Source organism: Trichosporon asahii (assembly GCF_000293215.1).
Source record: "Trichosporon asahii var. asahii CBS 2479 unplaced genomic scaffold scaffold00070, whole genome shotgun sequence".
Lineage (NCBI taxonomy): Eukaryota > Fungi > Basidiomycota > Tremellomycetes > Trichosporonales > Trichosporonaceae > Trichosporon > Trichosporon asahii.
The window spans coordinates 2177830-2192468 of record NW_014040855.1 but is presented as its reverse complement, the minus strand read 5'-3'; the positions used below and the strand labels follow the sequence as shown (position 1 = coordinate 2192468).

Genomic DNA, 14639 nt, shown 5'->3' with positions numbered 1-14639 from the left:
GGCGGCCTCTTGCAGTTGTCCGCCGAGTGGAGGCGTAGTGGGTGGCGGTCAGAAAAGTAAAGAATGTGTGGATCACACACCCCTTGTTGTCGATGCTCCGGTGAGGTCGGAGGACGGAGTGTATGTGTGGTCTTGACCAAGAAGTGTGGACCGGATGAAGAGAGAGGACTATGTCGCGCAACGTCAGCCAGGGATCGAGGTGAGGAGCGAGACGACGGCGGTGCTGCTGGATTCGGTCAATTCCGTGTGCGACGGTACGCAGCCCGGGTCGCGCGCCGCTTCACCGTTTAGTCCCGTCCGATGATGCTCACTGGTGTACAGTTGCCACTATCCCGTATCAGTGCATCGATAGAGAGATAGTCACACACTGACTGAGCGCTGATGCACCACCTGACTCCCGCTCGGCCCCCATCATGACCTTTGCGTTACTCACTCGTCGTCTCCAACGTCCCCACTGTTCACCGTGCTCGTGACGCTGGGACGACGGACGACTGACCGGTGACATTGAGCGGATCTCGCGGCTGTAGCCGTCCAGGGGGTGAATATCCGAAATACAGTCACGTGCACAACTCCACGCGACCTGATGCTGACGGTACCTGTTACGTAACTGGGAGGTGATCGTGACTGACTTCCGCACTGCTGGTAAACAACAACAACACCCTAGGGCGGCGACCATTTCTGGCTAGGAGCTTCAAACTTCTGCACCATCGACCACCAACGACAACCGACATCGACACACTGACCACAGCAAACGCAAACACGACACGACACTTGAACGACCAAGCGATACCCCCTGCGACATCCTTCTATAACCCATCTATACCACCACAAGCAAACCGCCGAAACCATGGCGCCACGGCAGAGCGTCGCGCCCATGCCTGTGCCAGCCATTCTGGGCCACCTCGAGCTCATCGCGCGCAAGACGGGCGTCAAACTGAATGGCTTCCCGATTGATGCCGAGCGTGTCACTTTCGGTCGCGACGAGGACTGCGACGTAAGCTCTCTCCTCGCATCCCCACTATCACGCTAACCCAATGCAGGTTCGAATTTACGTCCCCGACGTGTCGAAACTGCACGCCGAAATCGAGTTTGACTTGGAGACCGGACAAGCCGCGCTGACGGTGCACGGCACCAATGGACTGGTGCACACGCCATCAGGCGGCAAGCCGACCAAGCACCGCGCGGGTGCCATCATCGCCCTCGGCGACGGCGACCAGCTGCTTTTCGCCAAGAAGCTGTTCCGCTTTACGTATGGTGCGGGCTCCACGTCTTCAGGCTACGACTCGCCTGCCCCATCGCCCGTCAAGCTCCCGCATGTGCCCGGCTCTCCGGGCCCGAGCGAAGTACCGAGCACTCCAGTTAGGCGACGCGCGAGCCACCGCCTCTCGATCGTGCCGCAAGGCAGGCGGTTTGTGCCCCTGCAGCCGCGACGGAGTACGCTTGGTCTCGGGCTGCCTGTGACTGCGGATGAGGAGGAGGAGGAAGAGGAGCCGGTGCAGTTAGCCGGCGACGAGGGTGACACTCTCTTCGTCGAGAAGCGAGGAGACGAACCCAAGATCTTCGAGAATGCGTTCATGACGCCGCAGGTCAAGCGCAAAGTGGAGCCGAGGAATACGAGCGTCGTGCCGAGGCGCATCCGATTTGCTGAGGACACGAAGCGCGTTGAGGAGGAGCCAGCTGAGGAGCCCGAAGCTGCCGAGCCGCCGGCCGAGACGAACGTCGCCGAGCCGCCATCGCCTGAAGCGCTCGAGGACGCAGAGGAAGAGCACGAGTCACCGCGCACACCGCGCTTCGTTCCCCTACCTGCATCGGAAACGACTCACGAGACGCCGTCTCGCACTGGACCCCAGATCACCGCTCAGGTTGCGTACAGCACTCCCCGCGGAGACGCCTCGCTCCGCAAACTTCTCCTGCTCCGGTCCGCCCGCAAGGTCTGGGAAGAGTCGCAGCTGCAGCGCGGCGTCGACGGCGGCATAGCTATGGGCTCTGTCGAGACGCGGCGCAAGTCATTCGGGCGCACGAGTTCGCGCAAGTCTTCCCCGCCGAAACCAATCATCCCCGACTCGGACTCGGATTCGTCGGACGATGAGAATGATGAAAATGCTCCTCCGGTTGAGAGTCCCGCAAAGGAGGGCGAGCTCAAGTGGATTTTCGAGGATGGGCAGAACAGCTTTGAGGACTCGGACTCTGACGGAGGGAGCTTGTCTAGCGACACGAGCATCCCGGGACAGGGCGTTATCGACTTTGGCGATCTGGCTGGGCAGTCTGACGGCGACGAGGCGGAAGCGGTCGAGGACGAAGAGGAGGAGGAAGACGAGGATGCCGAAGGTGAGGCGGACGAGGACCACTGGGAGCTCTCTGTCGAGTCGAGCGCCTCCGAAGCCGATATCTCGGGCGACGTCGACGACGCTGTCCCCGAGAAGACCTCTCCTGGCACTGAGCCCATCCAGTTGACTCCGCCCAAGGCTCCGACCCCTCAGCGCAGCCCTCGCCGTGGGCCTCGCGTTTCGCACACCGGATTAAGTGAGATTGGCGGCCCCGCTGTGCGCTTCACGCCGGCTGAGAAGCCCCGTCCCGTTACCACTGGCCTCCTCACACCGTCTAGGCGCGGCTTAGGCCACCCCGTGCGCGAGATGGGACCGGGCGAGGGCGAGTCGTTACTCTGGTCGCCTCTGCGTCCCTCGCAGCCCGAATTCAAGGCTCCCGAAGTGAAGAGCAACCTCCCCGACTTCCTGATGGACGACGACGACATGCCATCCATGACGCCGCTGAAGGCGACGAGCCTGTTCCCGCCGTCGTCTGACGTGCAGACGTCGACGCCAAAGAAGAGCCGCAAGTCGATGCCTGAGACGCCCAGGGGTCTCACCCCCGCGCAGAGGCAGGCGCTCGGCACGCCGCGCCGCCTCGGTCTTCCCGAGGGCTCGTTCACGAGGGCGCAGCCCGCCACGCCGAGCGCCACGCCGCTCAAGGGTCTAGAGCTGGCGCCTCGGCACATTCTCACCCCCGGCACGCCCATGGACGAGATCAAGCGGCGCCTCTCGACGCTTGCGCTCAAGACGGCGACGCCGGCCAAGGAGCGGCGAAAGACGTTAGACTTTGCCGTGCCGAGCACGCCCCTGGGCGCCACCGCGCGCAAGAAGCGCCTCTCGAACATCTTTGACGTCGTCGAGGAGCTCCCGTCTCCGACGCCCGAGGGCACGGTGGGCGAGGACGCGCTGGCCGATGCGGAGGAGGAGCCGGAGAGGGAGCAGCCTGAGGCTTCGCCGACGTATGCTCTGCGCCGTACGCCTCGGCGTATCCAGCAGCCGGTGCACTCGACCCCGAAGACCACCCCGAGCAAGACGCCAAAGTCCAAGACTGCCTCTCCTGTGGTCGCTGGGGACATGTACGACGCCGCGACGGCCGAGGCGGACGAGGCGGAGCACGCCCCGTCTCCGGGCCGCAAGACGCGCACGAAGAAGCGTCCCAGCAACGCGCACCAGCTGCCGCCCATGACGCCCGACCTGACCGGGATCAAGCACATGTACGCGGCAAAGGAGGCCGCGACGCCCGCGCTGTCGGGGCTCAAGGAGATGTACGCGGCGCCCAAGGAGGCGGAGACGCCCAAGCTCGCGGGTATTCGGGAGATGTACGCCGCGCCGAAGGAACAAGCGACCCCAGACCTGAACACGAAGAGTCTCTATCCCTCGCTGCCGCAGGCGACGCCCGCGATGTCAGGCATCAAGGAGATGTACGCCGTCCCGAAGGAGCAAGCCACGCCCGACCTGACGGGCGTGAAGCAGCTCTACCCCAAGCTCCCCCCGCCCACGCCTGCTATGGATGGCGTGAAGCACCTGTACGCGAAGACTGCGTCGACGCCGGCCCTCTCGGGTGTTCGGGAGCTGTACGCGCAGCCAAAGGAGGCGGCGACTCCCGCCCTCGACGGTGTCAAGCACATGTACGCGCAGAAGGGGGCCTCTACTCCTTCTCTGTCAGGCATGCGCGAACTCTACGCGCAACCCAAGGAGGCCGCCACGCCCGCGCTCGACGGTGTCAAGCACATGTACGCGCAGAGGGAAGCCGCCACGCCCGCCCTCGACGGCGTCAAGCACCTCTATGGCAAGCAGGCGACCACCCCCAAACTGTCCGGGATGAAGGAGATGTTTGCGCAGAAGCGCGAGAAGGCGTACCGCGCTAGTGTCGGGGACTTCTTCCCGGAGCTTCCGGAGCGAGAGGCCGAGGCGGCGGCAGCGGTCCCGACGGCTCTTGAGCGCAAGGAGGCTGTGGAGGAGGCAGGACCAGAACAGGAGGCTGAGGCTGACGAGGAGCCGGAGGCGGAGGTTGAAGAGCACCCTGAAGCTGGGCAGCAGCCCGAAGCTGAGCCCGAAGTGGAAGAGCAACCAGAGCCTGAAGCTGAGGAGCAGCATGAAGCTGAAGCCGAAGCCGAGCCCAAAGAGCAGAAGCGTCCCCCTTCCGCCCTCTCCCTCTCGAGCTCCACAGGCTCAACGGCTAGGAGCCGTCTCCCGCGCAAGGTATCCGCGCCTCGCCCCGCCACCACTGCGCCGTCGCCGCCCAAGTCTCGTTCCCGCCGAACCGAGCCCGAGGTCAAGTCCACTTCGACACGCACAACCAGGGCCAAGTCGAGGGAGCCGCCCGAGCCCGCCTCCACAGCCACGCGGCGCTCCACGCGCCAGACCTCGCAGGCGCCCTCCGAGCCCCCCGTGTCCACCGCATCGACCGCCTCGCGCCGCAGTACCAGATCCACCTCCACGGCGCCCGAGGAACGCGTCGTCCGCCGCACGCGCTCCCGCCAAGTCCTCGGCGAGGCGGAGCAGCCCCGTGCTCCCTCCCCCGAGCCCGCGTCCGCGCCCTCAAAGCCCACCCGTTCTCGTGCCAAGTCGACGGAGGAGAAGCCTCGAACACGCGCCAAGACGCCCGAGTCCAAGCCGACCCGCTCGACACGCACGCGCAAGGCCGAGCCCGAGCCCGAGTCCAAGCCGACGAGGAGCACGCGCTCCGTCTCGGGAACGGCGGGATCGGCGAGGGGTAAGGGCAAGGAGGAGGGAAAGGAGGAGAAACCCACAGGTCTCCGCAAGCCCGTGGTTAGGACGAAGGAGAACGAGGCGCCGGCCGTGGCTGTCGCGGGGAGGACTAGGAGTCGCAAATAACCAGCGAGCGTAGCGAGCGAGTGAGTGGCTGGTGGGTGAATGGCGGGTTAGTTGTGGATGCATCGCCCGAAGCTGGGAACACAGCAGATGAAGGGGGAAGGATGAATGTGAGGAGGGAGGAGAGCAGGGAGGAGAGCAGGGAGGAGAGCAGGGAGGAGAGAGTAGTGTATACGTTGTAAACTCGAGCAAACTTGAGCCAAAAGCCAATAATCACAGGATCCTACATTAAGACTGCATTTCTTCATGACTATGATCCTCCCATCTCCCTTGTACGACGACTTCAGATCGGTGAAGTGTTCGACACCGCGCTGATTGTGGTCTGGGGGGCGTTTTGCTGGTGTTTTGCTGGTGTTTCGCTTGGTACCTCTGTACCGGATGTGTGGATTGCGTTCAGTGATGATGATTCGATCCCCGTTCCTCGACTCAGTTGTCTTGTCTTGTCGCTGTCGCTGTCGCTGTCGCTGTCGTTGTCGCTGTCGCTGTCGCTGTCGCTGTGTGGAGTACCGAGTCTGGGGAGGAGAGAGAGTGGGGGGATCTACTCAGAACCAAAGATCCGCTTCCAGTGCCCACCACACGTCCAAGAGAAGCGCGACTTGCAGTTCGGCCTGTCCCTGGGGTCTGGCATCGGGGCGGCAGCGACGAGGGTCGCGAGCGTGAGGGCGATGATGGGGGTGAGTTTCATAGCGAGTGGGCGAGCTGCGAGCGGCGAGCGGCGAGCGAAGCGAAGCGAAGCGAGCCTTGAGCTGCTGTGATGTGATGCGGGCGAAGCGAGTTTGGAGGTGACGGAGGAAGGGGGTGGGAGGGAGGCTTATATATGCATCTCCACGGACTACGGAGTCAACGGGGCAGAATGATCAGTGGACTGCGGGGCGGCTAGTGAGCAGAACACTAGAGAGATGAGAGACTAGAGGGACTAGAGGGACTAAGAGAGGAGACTGGTGTCGGAGCCTCGGAGCGAGGATTGGAGGTGCAGGGAGGGAAGGGAGGGAAGATCGGGTATCTAGGGCGGGCATGGCTGAATGTGACCGCAAGTGCTCGTTACGCCGCCACAAGTAAACCGAACGGAGAACGGACAGGGTGGAAGACGTAGCGATTTGGTAAGAGTTCTGAGCGGCCATGAGGGGTTGCCCGCTGCGCAGTCCCTCTCTCCTTCCCTCATCTTTTACGAAGGACGGAATGACGCATCTCATCCGAGTAGATGAAACACGACAAGCACGAGGCTCATGTGGGCCCACCTGTCCCCTCATACCACACACCTGCCCACTCCCGACTGCCGACGACTGCCGACTGGCCACCTCGCTACGCACAACTCTGGAGAACTGGCCAGACTCCAGACTGACTCAGACTTCAGGACCTACTCGGCCATATTCTGGTCGTGTGGCCCAAAGTAACGAAGCGATGCACTCAACCCACGCTCATCTCGACTGGTCGTCATGTGACTGCCAGCGCTGCAGCGCTGCACGAGGCCCGGACAGTCGGGCAGGCAGTGGGCGGGACGAAACACAGCGGAAACACAGCGGAAAGACAGCGTGACGGCCTGACGGACGAGTGGCGTATCGGCTAGGTTGTGCCTGCGTCGCACCTCGCGTTGCACCTCGCTTTGCACACTGTCTGTAGAAGTGAGAGCAGGCTGGCTTGATCTCCCAACTCCCAACTTTCCCAGTGGCTGGAATCATGTACGCCCCCCCTCACTCCACGCTTTGGACGGCCAAATGCCAACTCCAGAGACTTGGCGGACATCCTTGGCGGCGAACGGAGCAATTCTTATCTTATCACGCCAAGACGCCGCATGGACCCTCCCCTTTCCACTCCCACTCCCCTCACCACCCACACCCCCTCCTACCACCCTCGACTCTCGCCCCACCTCGCTCCCACCGCGCTCCGCGCTCCGCGCTGCGCTCGGTGCCCGTCTATGCACTAATCATACATATGCACGTGATGTGTGGTTTGTTGTGGGGTTTTACTTCTTTTCCTATCTAGACACGGTACTGTGCCCCTGGTGTCTCTGGACAGCAGGATGACCGTCCTTACACTGCCCGCTGAGAGACACGCACGACGAGTGATGAGCCCAGTAGGCCGCGTCACCCCTCTATTGCGCGGGACTCGCTGCCTGCGGCACACCTCGCCGCCCTCGCCTCGCTGCGCGAGACTCGGGTGCTCGGCGGCGCTACTCCTTCCCCTTCGTCTTCAGCCCCCCAAACATCTTGACCAAACTCGACATCTGCTTCTTCGGCTTCTCGTTGTGCGGAGGCGAGGGCACCTTGGCCAGCGGGACTGTCTTGGCCACCGAGGCTTTGGACGCAGTGGCCGCAGGAGAGGGCACCTTGGTGCTCGTCGTCGACGTCGTGTGCGACTTGGCCGAGATCTTGGACGCTGTCGGGGAAAAGTTCTTTGAGGCTGTCGGCGAAAAGACCTCCTTCTTCGGGGGCTTCTTGTCCTCCTCGGCGAGGGGCGAGCGGCGCGTGTTCAGCGGCACGGGGCGGCCGAGGTGCGACGGCCGGCCGAACGCGCCCATCGTGTCCATGCCGCCGGCGATGGCGGCGGCGGCGAGTGCCGCCTGGCGAGAGCGCGACGAGTCTTCGGTTGCCCGGCGCGAGGACCGCTTTGCGTCCGCCGGTTTCGGCGTCGACGCCTTGTCGCGCTTGCGCCAGTCGTCGTCCTCGTCGGCGCCGCCGAGCGATACCGTTCCCATCGTTGTGGCCGTGTGCCGCGGCTGGTGCCGGGGCGGCGAGCCCTTCGTGTCCTCGTGCTGCAGCTGGGCGGGCGCCGACCACGTACTGCCGGCCGCCGCCTCGCGCTCGGCCACACGCTGAGCAAGAGCCTCCAGCTGCGGGTTGCCCTTGCTCATCGCGAGGAAGTCCTTCCAGCGGCTCTTGCGTGCGGCAGCGACCTGCTGTGGCGTCGCGCCCAGCGGCGGGAACTCGGCCTGGTGCGTCACGTCGAGCGTCTTCTTCTTGGACAGGTCGCGCGCGAGCTGCTCGGAAGCAGCAACAAGCTCGGCCAGGAAAGCGTCGCGCTCCTCGCGGGACGTCTCGCCGCCGGCCGCCTGCTGCGCCGCGAGAGCCGCCTGCGCCGCCTTGCCCTTGCGGACACCACGCTTGCGGCGCTTCTGCGTGGAAAGAGAACGCTCGTCCCCCTCGGGCGGCGACGAACCCTGCGTCTCGCTGCGCTTGACAAACTGGTCGCCGACACCGCTGTCGGCGTCCTCGGGTGGCTCGGGAGACACAACCGTCGAAAGGTCGCTTGGCGTCGGGTTGTCGTCGACCGTCGTCGCGGAGCGAATCTCGTCGCCCTCCAGCAAATCCGGGGTCGGGGCGACTTGCGGGGCACCAGCATCGGACAGCTCGGATTTCGGCGGAAGCGAAGACAGACTAGGTGCCGGTGGCGGAGGCAGATCGGCCGTCGGAGCCGGCAGTGGAGACACCGCGTTGGCGCTGAGGGCGCTTGCGAGTCCACTCGGGCGGTGGTTGGCCTTAGCAACTGGCGCCTTTGCAAACATGCCCTTGTCGCTGCCAGCCTTGGCGCGGTTCTCGAGCCGGGCGATCTTAAGCGCCTGAACGGCTCGGCGACCGGCAATCATCTCGGGCAGCTGGCGGACCCACTGGCCAAACTCGCGCGCAGACACGCGCGAGTCGACGTCGATGCACAAGACACGCTCAGCGAGATACGTCGCGACCTCCTTGCCGATACCCGTGAATTTGGTCTGGAAGAAGCTAGCGCGGTCCGCAAGGAACGCGTCAAAGTTGGCGTCGCCATCCGTCGGGTCCTTCCACGGGTTGCGGTGGAACAGCATGTTTATGAGGACAATGCCGAGCGACCACACGTCGGCCGGCTTGGGGCGGTACGAGGGGCCGAGATTGTTCCGGCACTCGTAGCTCATGTACGGCTTGGAGCCGCACTCGACGTCGCCAGACTCTTCCTCGGTCGTGGCCAAGCCAAAGTCGGTCAGCTTGACAATGACCTTGCGACGAGACTGGGGACCAAAGTCGGGTGAGCCGTCGGGGGGATTTTCTGCCTCGAGCTCGACCGAGTCGCAACAGATAAAGTTCTCCGGCTTGATGTCGCGGTGGGAGACGCCCGCGTCGTGGCAGATCGCGACCGCCTCGCACATTTGCGAAAACATGGAGGCAATGAGGCGCAGTCGGCGGGGCGTGAGCAGCGTGTTGGCGGAAAAGGCAGACAGGAGTGAAGGAGTCGGGGGCGTCGCGGCGTGCGAGCTGAGACTGATCGACTGGCTTCCGTTGTGATGCGCAAACAGAAGCGATGCAGGGGACGCAGAGTACTGCGATCCGCTCTGGAAACCGTTGAAACCATTGTTCGGGGAGAAGGCACGGGTGAGTTGGTGAAGCTGCTCGGGAAGTTGGAGAAGAGTTGGGAGGAAGAGAAAGGAATGGAAGACGACGAGAGTCGCGACGACGACATGATGTCACGCCCGCGCGGGTCGTCGTCGCCAGGGAGCGCGGCGTTGGCCGGCGGAGGTGATGCGTCTCTGGAGCGCTCGAGCCAGTAGAACCTGTTTCAGAGTCAGTCAAAGTTTATTTTGCTGTACGCACAGATCTTCGCCAGGGCACAGCTCGAGCATGAGGAAGAGCCAGTTCTTGGTTTGGAGCGTGTCGTGAAGAGTGACAATGTTGCGGTGGATCGGGAGCGAGAGGTGGATGGTCGCCTCGAAGAGCTGGGTCTCGAGTTGATCCTCTTCGAGATCATGCTTGCTGAGACACTTGAGTGCGTACTCGCGCTTGCGTCCGCCCCGTTCCCGCACGAGATAGACACAAGCATACGATCCCGATCCGAGTTGGCGGATCACATCATATGTCTTCTTCTCGTTGGGGTTGCGCTTTGTGCCCATCGCACTGAAATCTCGGCGCAGGGGCAGGCCGACGTCGCTCGTGTCGTTCATCTGCAGGCGGCCGACGGCCGGCGCGATCACATCGCCCTCAAACTCGAGGCCCTCGCCAAAGACCATGCCCGGGCGCAGGACGTCGGCAATGTGGCTCGCATCCGACTCGGCGGTCCATGACCGGCCCTGGTTCTGGAAGTCGTCGAAGCCGAAATTGTCGTGGCGCTCCTCCTCCTCGTCAGCGTCGAGCAGGACGCCGCCAGTCGGCTGCCAGTCGTCCATGTCGTCGACGCCGGGAGCCCAGGCGGCGTCGTCGCCACCATTCGGAGTGGAGCTGTTGTTGTTGTTCGGTGTCCCTGATCCAGACCGGCCGGGGAGCAGGTTGGAGCTGCCCCTGGGCGTCCGCGAGCGCGATCGGGAGGAGAGCGAGATTGAGACAACGGCGGCAGAGTTGCGGCGAGAGCGACTCTCATTGGGAAGGGCACGGGGGGAGCCCGGCAGTTCGGGGCGGTACCCTCCCCGTGGTGATGAAGGAAGGTCGATGTGGTCGTTGCTCTGGTATTGTTGGGAGAAGCTGGGGCGTCCCGAAGCGCCCGGCTTGGGAAGCGCAAACTGCGTTGTAACGGGCGAAGAAGTCATGGGCATGCCCATCATTGACGCTCGCGGGGAAGGAACGGCGGGAGGGAACGCAATGCCATTCGACGCCGTGGGCGGCGGCCCGAAACCGATCACGGTCTGAGTCGCGGAGACCCGTCTCGGCCCTGCCGAGGGGCCGGCCGTTGTCGAGCCAGAACCGTCGGTCCAAGTGTCCCAGCTCTGGTGGGAGAAGCTAGGTAACCTCGAGGGCGTGCCGGAGCGCTGCTGAAGCAGCGGCCTTGGTGACGGAGAACGATCGAGGGCTGCATATCGCCGACCAGGCGACATGGCGCTAGGGGTTTCGTGACCGCTCATGTCGTCAAGAGCTCCGCGGCGTTAAACTGTCGCAGACAGTGGGGGGTGGGGAAGGGGCCCGAAGGGTGGCCGGAAGAAAGAAAATGTGGTAAAGAATAAGCAAAGAGTGAAGGTGTTGACGCCTTGGGACTTGATGGCTTGCGAAAGATCGAGTCAGCGGGTTGCCGAGGGGTGCGCTGATAGCGGCGGCGGGTGTCCAATACAAAGACTGCCAAGCCCAAGCTAGCCCAGCAGGCGGCAAAAAGTTGGACCTTGAGCTATGTATGAATTGACCCTGGAGGCGGCGTGCAGTATGTGTGTGTGTGGTGCAAGAGACCTTGTGTGTGTGTCGCGGAAAGCGCGCTGCAAGAGTAGTCGTCGTCACGTAATGAGTGAGGTGTGGTGGACAAACGCTGTTGCGGGTGCGACGGGCGGAATGGAAAGGTCGAGTCGAGGTGCTGTGGATTATTTGGTGGGGGGAGGGGGAGAAGGATCAGAAATGATGTAGTGCGGATTGATTGGCGTGGGCGTGTGGGGTCTGGACGACTGTGCTGCTGCCTAGGGTGGCGGTCGCTGAATGCTGCGTCTAAGACCACCTGTCGGCCGCACACGATTGTAGTACACTAGAGGAGACGCCGGATGAAATGCGATTGTCGTGCCATCGAGTCGGAGCGGAGTGGTGGACGGTAAGACGGGGGGACTGGTGAATGCGGGGTTGTGTGTTGACTGTTGGGTTTCTGGCAGTCTTCACCGAGTCGCTGGGGGGTCGAGTCGGGCTCGTCGTAGTCGTGGGCCGGGGCGGGCGTTAGGGGTTTTGTGTGTGGAAGGGAGCCGAATGAGGGAATCGAAGGAAAAGAAGAATGCAAGGGGGGTCAAGAGAGGGAGGGAGAGTGAGAGGATGAGAAGAAGCACGGGGTGGTGGTGAGTGGGAAGAAGGGGGGGATGTGTGTGGGGTTCGTGCGCAGTGTTCAAGTTGTGGAGGATGAGGAGGTTGCGTGGTTGGGGAATGTCGAAATGCTCTAGTTTGCAGATGGTTTCGCAGTCGTCGTGTAATCGGGTGGGTAGGTGACAGTCACTGTAGGATGGTGCAATGCAATGGTGCAATAGTCTCCAACCGTCACAAGTCACCGATTGACTGGAGTCCTCGTTGGCCGCCGCCACCGCCGAGTCAGAGTCCACTGCTCCTACGAGTCGACAGTCCGCACGATCAAGTGCGAAAGTGAAACCACGCGGGGCTACTAAGGGCTTCAAGGGCACGAAAGGGATCACGCTGGCCCCAGGGCACTTGCACCCGACCCGTCACGATATACGATACAGCTGCTGCTGCATTGATTACGGCAAATCCAAGATGATCGCTATGCATGTTGTTGCTATCAGAGCATAGTACTTGAGACAATGGGAGCATGTGCATGCCAGTTGAAGACACTGCGCCGATTTCGCGCGAGTCGAGTGTCTGACGAGAGCGGCTTTGGCGGCTTAAGCCGGGGCGCCGGGTGACGTTGTTGGCGTTCTCTCGCTGTTCTGGCGCTGGGACGCGAGTGTTCCGTCAGTCAGGCCAGGCTGCTGCGACTACTGCGACTAGCGACTGCGTCTGCACTTTTGCAACGCATGCGGAGTCGCCTGAGTGAGTCTGTGTACGTGGCGTGCGGACGTGCGTCGAGGTTTGGAGAGTGGAGCACAGCAGCAGCAGCAGCAGCGGCGGCGGCGGTGGCGCAGAACGGCGCCGAGGGGCAGCGAGGGGCAAGGCTGGGGGAGATGCAGTGCATGGTCGACTCGGCGATCGCATCGTCTGTCAGCCAGCCAGTCCCCATCAGAGTGGACGCTCAGGGTCCAATTTGGAGACGGCAGTATCCGATTAATACGGTCGTTTCTAATCCCGGTTGTTGTTAGTCCAATCTGATTAACTGCGCTTTGCCCCAAAGGCCAATGGGGCAGCGGATGGTCTGAGGATCTGGGAAATGCCGAGGGCACGAGACCCGAGGCATGCTCTGGACCGAGTGACGCGCACAGAAGCCAGAGACCATCGACCAACAAGTGACCATGTGATGCGGCTGGCCCTGAGGAGCACGCGGTGGCCATTAGCCCAAGCGCGCCAGGCAGCTGCATGCGGTCAGAGAGCAGAGAGACAACTTTTGCCTCCGTGCGTGCCTCCAGCTCTCGTACCTCTCAACCTTAACTGTGCATGTCTCTGGTCCAGTGCCCACCCCCCCCCCCCAAGCCAATGGCCCAAGATAGACTCGCTCCATGCTAATATCGGTTTCAGCGTTTTCCATCGGCTCTTCACAAAAGGTACGCAACGCTCAAAGGTCCACAGTGCTGGTGCAGGAAACAGCAAACGTCAGCCGGCTCACATCCGGGCTAAAGTGTCCGTTCGAGCCAGTGTGGAATGTCACCACGAGGTGTCACCGCACACACAAAAGGGATACGTACCATGCGGGCCAGAGGGCAAGAGGGGCACAGGTACAGTGGCTTGCATTGACACTGTCTGCTTCCGAGCCACTCTGGCGGCCTTGTTGGACCAAGACCAGGTGGTCTGGCAGGATGCGGGCCGGCCTGGCCAGCGTCCTCGGTGGCCTGCATGACTCTGGTGGGTGCATCTGAGTGGGGCAGGCAATTATGTCTGCGGCAGTAGGCGGGCAACTGGTCTAATGGGACCAATGGGGACCAATGGGGACGGCCTAGGGTATGGATTCCGGGAACCCCGGCCCGCCCTGCGCGCCCTGGCCCCCATACCGTTTTTCCCTTGCAGCCAGGTAGTCAGTAGTGATCGTAGTGAGCTGGGGGCCGGCTGGCGCGGCTGGAGGGCAGGTGAGTTGACACCATGTGCTCCCAGACACTCGGCGCAGACAACCGACCATGCGTCCATGCGTCCACACCTGCCCAGACGGCGGCACCGTCCGGCACCGACCAGTTCTTGACCAGTAACGAGACAGGCCAAGCCAGACATGCTCCGAAGCCCCCTGGCCCCCTGTCTTCACCGCATGGTCCGCAGTGCACATCGTGTGCTGCGCAGGGCATCCAGGGGTGGACCGCCGACCTGCCCGATGGCCGGAGCAACAAAGTGAGGAACTGATGAGGGGCTGAGGGGCCGGGCCGGGCGCCGCGGGTGCCGGGGCGGATCTACTCTGCCAGCTCTGCCCAGCGCTGCCCTTGTTGAGATCGCCGCAGTCGCCGCTGTGGCGTGCGCCGCGTGCGCCGCGTGCGCCGCTTGGCTGACTGGTTGCTCCGCACCGCACTCCGCTCCGCTTCGCCCCCAGACAAGAACGTGCACCTTCCACCACGTTCTCTACATCTCTTTCCTCCCCTTTCTTCTCTGCAGGTCCTGTGATCCTGCTGCCCGTCTCGCTGACCGTTCCGCCGACCTCCTCGCCAGACTGGTTGCGCCAGACTGGTTGCGCGCCGCGCGCGGGGCAAAGAAAGTTGGCCGTGTCACATGATCTTCTGAGCTAGAGCGGCGGCGTGACGATCGGACGATCGGACGAGAGCGCGGTACGTCTCGGACCAGTGGTCGGCTGACCACTTAAGTCTGGTCGCAGTCCTCATGGGCTTTCTTGCGTTTTCTTCTTTTGTTGGAGCGAGAGGATGGGAGGTTGCGTTAGTGTCCTGATGGGGGCCGATGGGATCGGACACGGTCAGGCGTATCCATTGACAAGACGGGTATGAGATCAATCTCCGACAACTACAAAGCCGGCCTCCTTGCTTCAGTAGACGGCATACCCCTG

At 62.9% G+C, this 14639-nt stretch overlaps 2 protein-coding genes across 2 annotated transcripts; one reads left to right on the top strand and one right to left on the bottom strand.

Annotated features, from left to right (window-relative positions):
* Positions 1-847: 847 nt before the first annotated feature.
* A1Q1_04700 (uncharacterized protein) lies at positions 848-5147 on the top strand (the record flags this gene model as incomplete). The annotated part of the gene is made up of 2 exons (XM_014322938.1): positions 848-994; positions 1041-5147. 2 exons carry the CDS (start codon positions 848-850, stop codon positions 5145-5147), a joined length of 4254 nt encoding a protein of 1417 aa, XP_014178413.1.
* Positions 5148-7314: 2167 nt separating this feature from the next.
* On the bottom strand, positions 7315-10938 carry A1Q1_04699 (protein kinase; the record flags this gene model as incomplete). Its single annotated transcript, XM_014322937.1, has 3 exons — positions 7315-9429; positions 9480-9660; positions 9701-10938. The coding sequence occupies 3 exons, from the start codon at positions 10936-10938 to the stop codon at positions 7315-7317; spliced, it is 3534 nt and encodes a 1177-aa protein (XP_014178412.1).
* Positions 10939-14639: the final 3701 nt, after the last annotated feature.